The sequence below is a fragment of the Bos javanicus genome, chromosome 19, assembly GCF_032452875.1.
Source record: "Bos javanicus breed banteng chromosome 19, ARS-OSU_banteng_1.0, whole genome shotgun sequence".
NCBI classification, from domain to species: Eukaryota; Metazoa; Chordata; class Mammalia; order Artiodactyla; family Bovidae; genus Bos; species Bos javanicus.
This window is the reverse complement of record NC_083886.1, coordinates 60,085,699-60,091,698: the sequence shown is the minus strand read 5'-3', so window position 1 is coordinate 60,091,698 and position 6,000 is coordinate 60,085,699. Positions and strand designations below refer to the sequence as shown.

The 6,000-nt window shown below is 49.2% G+C and overlaps 1 protein-coding gene across 7 annotated transcripts in view; it reads right to left on the bottom strand.

Moving 5' to 3' along the window:
* Positions 1-1,120: 1,120 nt before the first annotated feature.
* SLC39A11 (solute carrier family 39 member 11) overlaps positions 1,121-6,000 on the bottom strand; it is a 372,698-nt gene continuing 367,818 nt past the window's right edge. For 6 of the 7 annotated variants that reach the window (XM_061392958.1, XM_061392959.1, XM_061392961.1 and 3 more), the window contains 2 exons: positions 4,462-4,620; positions 1,121-2,754 (listed from right to left, as the gene is read on the bottom strand). In XM_061392958.1, the coding sequence (XP_061248942.1) occupies positions 2,676-2,754; positions 4,462-4,620 (238 nt within the window). In that variant the 3' untranslated portion in view covers positions 1,121-2,675. The remainder of the gene's footprint in view (positions 2,755-4,461; positions 4,621-6,000) is intronic. The other variant, XM_061392963.1, reaches the window with a different exon arrangement.

Here is a 6,000-nt window from a genome sequence, read left to right as displayed (position 1 = left end):
GTGGGTTGCCATTTCCTTCTCCAGGGGATCTTCTCGACCCAGGGATTGAACTCAAGTCTCCCGCATTTCAGGCAGATTCTTTACCGTCTGAGCCACCAGCGAAGCCCAAATTGTATAAATCTTAATTATGTTCAATTGATTCATAGGACTTTTCGGGTCTACTGTATCCTTCTACTTTTCTGTCTATTCATTCTATTAATTTTTGAGAGTTTGATATTGAAACTCCAACTAAAAATCTTAACTTATCCACTTAGAAAATATTTGTAATATACAGCAGAACGGTATGTAACTTTGTTCTGTATTTTTCAACTCTCCTATAAATGTTATCATAAATTCATAATTTTAAAAATTAAAAAAACAGAGGGAAGTGTATATAGATGTTGAACAGTAAAAGAGTGAGGCTGCAATACAGTTAATTTTTTTATTCTTTTGGCTCTCCACTCTCTGAACTCATTCCAAAAATTGGAAAATCCATTATTATGGGAGTCTTAGTAAGAGGGCAAGACCTGTTAGTTCATGGACACAGGATCCAAACTCTGCCAGCTAGATGACCCTGCTCTGCTCAGAAGTTTGAATGTGAGGTCAGGGCACAAGCAACCGGGATCAGTCTAGAGTTCTTCCCCATGGAGATGCTGGGGGCATCAAGTGGTGGCGTCTGAGTACTGGTCCAGGATCAAGGGGCCATGGCATCCAGGTCAAGCCGTTTCTAAGACGTGACTGGGTCACACTCCCAGAGCTCTGGGGCCTCCCAGGTGGCACAATCCGCCTGCCAAGGCAGGAGACGGGTTTCATCCCTGGGTCGGGAAGATCGCCTGGAGAAGGAAATGGCAACCCACTCCCGAGACCTCTAGTTTTCTTGGATCTAGCCCATTTTCAAGTTTGATTCTTCATAGACCCTATGAGCTCCCTGATAACCTTCCATTAAATTCTTTGCCCAAGTAAACTGGAGTTGGACGCTGTTGTCTGCAACCGTGAATCTAGCTAGCCCTTCCCATCTGAGCTCTTTCCTTTGCTGCTCCTGGTGATGGGTAGGGCAGAGGCTAGGACTAACTCTAGTTAGCTCTCATATCATCCACTGGAAAGAGGCAGCTTTGAGAAGGACTGGACACAGTACAGGTCATCCACAACAGTATCCCCTTTATTGGTATTAATCACAGTTATGAGGTCTTGTCCATCAGAAAGAAGTCTGCATTATGTAGAACTCTGTTACAAAGACATAAAAACACCCATATGCCAACCACTAAACCAATGAATCTCTACCAATCAAACTTCTGAACGTGCCTTTAATGTTGATCATCAGTGCTCTGGAAGAAGGTACACAGATACAGCACAGGGCATTCCCAGAACAGTGTATCCACCCTTGGAAGCGATGAAACATGTCAACCTGGGGGGGGCCGTGATCACACAACGCCTTAACACCTGGCTCTTGGGTTGCCTGCCTCGTCAGCAGAACCCACTCAAGGTCCCGTGTGCCTTTGACCAGCAAGAACAGCAGGCCTCAGCTACGTTTGAAGTAGACAAGATACGCCACCCCTGCAGGAGAAACTGTGTGTATAGATTAGGGAGCAGACTGGCTTCAAGTCTCATTCAAATCTCATTCTTTAGGGGTCATTTTAGAATGATGACTTGGCTAAAATTTACTTTAAAGGGGACATGTAAAAAAATACCTCTCGTTATTCTACCCTTCTTCCTGTCTCATCCTGAGTTTTCTGACCAAAATCCAGTAAAACAGCTTAGGAGGTCTGGGTGAGGTTACAAGTTACCAAACAGTCAAAGGAGGAAGACCCAGTGCAGATTCCTAGTCTTGTATTCACTTAGGCGAGCTTCAGTGACTCCCTCCATAAGTAAACGAAGAGGTTGAGTTCTAGCAGTTTGCTGGTGTCCCCAAGGCTCTTAGAAAAATGAAGGCTGTAAGCTTATAAAAACACGTCTGGGGGACTTGGAGACCATGGCAGAATGAGTTGCTCTTGGAATCTAGAGAGAGCTGAGGTCTCTAATCAAAGTGCCTCTCTGTCCTTGGTTCACAGGGCTCACTGTGGATCCACAGTTATCCTGATTCCCTCACCTTCGACAGTGCCAATCTCTGCCTTCAGAAAAAGAAAAAGAAAAGACCAGCTGATTTTCTTCCTTTCGTCTGCGCCTCCTTCCATGCAGCATCCCCTGTCGGGGAGGAAGAGGAAGGTAAGTTCCTCCCTGGGTTGCTTTGTCTATGATGCTCCTGTTCCAGTCTTGATGGACAGAGGATCAGCGATAAAAGAGCGGGAAGGACGGATAAGAGCTGTCTCCTGGCCTTTCTGAGTCAGATGCTCGGGAGACTTCTCTCTTGCTTCTGGAGGTGACCTTGAGGAACTTCCGTTGAGTCTAGCGAGGGCGACTGAAGGTACAAAAGATTTCCCTGATCTGCGTTTCCTTGGTCATCCCACTGAAGAAAGATTCTACGTAGTGGCCAAGCACAAATCTGTAGTTCTGGGCCTGCTTGAAATTCCAAATAAAACCACTATCTCCCTCAAAAGAAATCTAAAAAGTGTCATATTTTAATCAGAGTCAATCAAGGTAATGAGATGAAAAAGCAGAGGAAGGAAAACGTTTGCATGTGAAGAAAGAGGCTGGTCCTGCCGAAGCCAACGGTGGCCGCCTCCTCGTGCTGCCTTCCCTGGGTCCGGAGCGTCTCGGCACTAGCCCAGACCCACATCCAATGACATCATCACCACGAAGCCCAGGATGGAGGCCCAGGACGCCAGTTTCCCGTTACCACTAGGAGGGAAGGAAAGGCAGAGAGTGAGCCCTGGATGCCCCGAGGAACAGCGTCCAAGCTGACAGCATCCTCCAGTGTCCAGTTCCAAGAGAAACGCACTACTCCTATTCATAATAATAGTAACAATAATAATATTGACTTGGGATTAACAGATACGCACTACTATATATACAACAGACAAACAGCAAGGACCTACTGCAGAGCACAGGGAACTATATTCAACATCTTGTAACAACCTGCAATGAAGAGAATCTGAGGGACTTCCCCAGAGGTCCAGTGGCTAAGATGCTGTCATCCAGAGCAGGGTGTGCAGGCTCAGTCCTTGGTTGGGGAACTAAGATCCCACACAGTACAGGGTACAGCCCCAAATCAAAATAAGTAAAATAAATTTGGTTAAAAAAAACCTTTAAAAAAGAAAAATCCAAAAAAGAATATCTAAATGTGTATAAATGAATCACCTTGCTGTACACTTGAAATCAATACAACATTGTAAAGTAACTGTACTTCAATTTAAAAAATAGCAATATTGACAAGCGTGCATGCCAAGTTGCTTCAGTCATGTCTGACTCTTTGCGATCCCGTGGACTGAAGCCCGCCAGGCTCCTCTGTCCATGGAATTCTCCAGGCAAGAACACTGGAGTGGGATGCCATGCCCTCCTCCAGGGGACCTTTCACACCCAAGGATCGAACCTGTGTCTTTTAGTCTCCTGCATGGGCAGGCAGGTTCTTTACCACTGGTGCCACCTGGGAAACCCCCAATCATGACAAGTAACTTTTATTAGGGCTTACCATGGTGGTTCAGATGGTAAAGAACCTGCTTGCAAAGCAGGAGACCTGAGCTTGATCCCTGGGTTGGGAAGATTCCCTGGAGAAGGGCGTGGCAACCCACTCCATTATTCTTGCCTAGAGAATTTCATGGACAGAGGAGCCTGGCGGGCTACAGTCCATGTGGTTGCAAAGAGCTGGACACGACTAAACGACTAACACTACATGTCAGGTAAACTAAATCGTGTAAACCCTGAGGATCAACAGATGAGGTCAGTCCTGTTATCATCCCCATTTTCCCGGTGAGAAAATGGAGGTCCGGAGAAGTAACTTCCTCAAGGTCACCTTGAGGGCTCCGGAATCCATGCTTGAATAGCAAAAAGCAGCAGTGACTTTCTGAAGACACACCTGACCTTGTAAACCTGCCTTAAAATCATTCTGCTAGGAAAACCGGAAGGAAATAAAGGCAGGGATCCCCCTCCTGCCCCCCCAACACCTGGCCTACAGCTGGACAATGGAGACCTGGAGGTGCAGCTGTGGTTAACATTGTAGAGCTCACCTCTCCCTCCTTCCAGCCCCAGTAAAATCTAGAGAGAGAGAAAGACAGAGAGAGACAGAGAAAGAGAGAGAGAAAGACAGAGAGAGACAGAGAAAGAGAGAGAGAAAGAATATGCAAAACAATATTCTGTGTATTGGGGGTGGAGGGTGGGGCTTGATATCAGGTCGTCCGGCTCTCCACCCACCTGCCTGTTACTCCTCTTTCGGTTTCAAAGAACCCAGTCGAGAGGGTGGAGATGACCTTGGGAAGGGGCCTGAAGAGGTGGAGGTGTAGGAAAGAGGGGCCAAAAAAGGCCGAGCAGATGCGGGGGCGGGGTGGGGGGGGCGGGGGGCGGCGCGGCTGGGAGGGAGACCAGGCCGGGTGGGGGCGGGGCGGCTTTCACCTGATCTGGGCCTCGGGGATGATGTCATCCATAATCACGTAGACCATGGCGCCAGCCGCAAAGGCCAGCGCGTAGGGCAGGATGGGCTCGGCCAGCACCACCGCGAAGGCGCCGAAGACCCCGGCCAGAGGCTCCACCATGCCGCTGAGCTGCCCGTACCTAGGAGAGAACAGACGCGTCCCCTCGGGGAGGCTCGGGCAGACACCTCGCGTGCTCCGCGGGCTGCCTCGGCTCTGCAAAAGGTGTGCATTGTCCTCCACGTCAGATCCTGCATCGCTGGGCAAAACCACCTCATTGTGTGTCGTTTCTATTAACACCACCTCTGTCTGCTTTCCCAACTCCCTATTATTACACAGTCACCGTAGGCACCCCCTCCCAGGTTTATTTTAGAGTTTTAAGTTTCCCACATTGTCTTCTTAAAATAACAGCCTTATTGAGATAGAATTCTCCTACCGAATGGGGCACCCACTGAGTGTGTACAGTTCAGTGGTTTTCAGTGTATTCACGAGGTTAGGCAACAGTTTCCCCACAATCCAATTCCAGACGGTTTTCATTACCCCCAAAACAAACCTCATACCCACTGGCAGCCACTCCCTGTTCCTCCCTACCCTCAGCCCCTGACCACCCCTAATCTACTTTTTGTCTCTAGGGATTTCCCCCCTCTGGATGTTTCCTATAAATGGAGTCAGACAATAGGTGATCCTTTTTACTGGCTTATTTCAAGGCGCATCCCTGTTGTAACAAGTGGACTTCATCCCTTTGATGACTGCATAATATCCCATTGTATGGACACACTGCTGTTACACCGCCAGCCGTTCACCAGCTGAGGGCTACATTGTCCTTTGAAGGCTAGAACACTGACAAGGAGGAGTGGGGCAGACACTTCCCAAGGACTTGGGTTGTGCTTGGTGTGTGTGGGGGTTCCGGCCACAATGGCACCCCCTTCTGAAGGACCCACACCTGCTGACCCCTGCCCACAAGGTGGACCTACCTGGCCGGGTATACAGTGAGGGCCTCTCCCCACAACACCCCCTCCTTGGATTAAGGTGAGATTTTTCCTTTGGAAAACACCCTTTATCTGAGGGTGTCTGGAGGCTGGAATCCCACGAGCTCTATTAAAACAGCAGCCCCCACGAGCCCTGAGAATTCAGTGCCTGGAGATAAGCCTGTACCTGAGCCCCATGGCTGAGCCCCACCAGCAAGAGACACCTGTATGGGCTGAACACCAATACGCAAGGTGCTGGGACATCTTTCCCACTGTTCCTTCCGTGGGCATCTGGCTCCGAGCCTCAGTCCCTTCATCTGTAAAACGGGGGGTAAGCGACAACCTCTCCTCCTGCCCTCCCACCGAGGACAGGCTAGGACTGTGAATTCCCAGCACCCAGTCCCCGCTTGCCCTGACCAGAAACAGATGGAGGGCGTGGGGGAGACACAGCCTGCACCGCAGCATTATCAAAGGAGCCGCTGCTTCCTGCTCTGTGCTTGCGTGCTCGGAGCACCCTCTGCAGCTCTTGAGTGTGTCCAGTTAAACAGAAACTT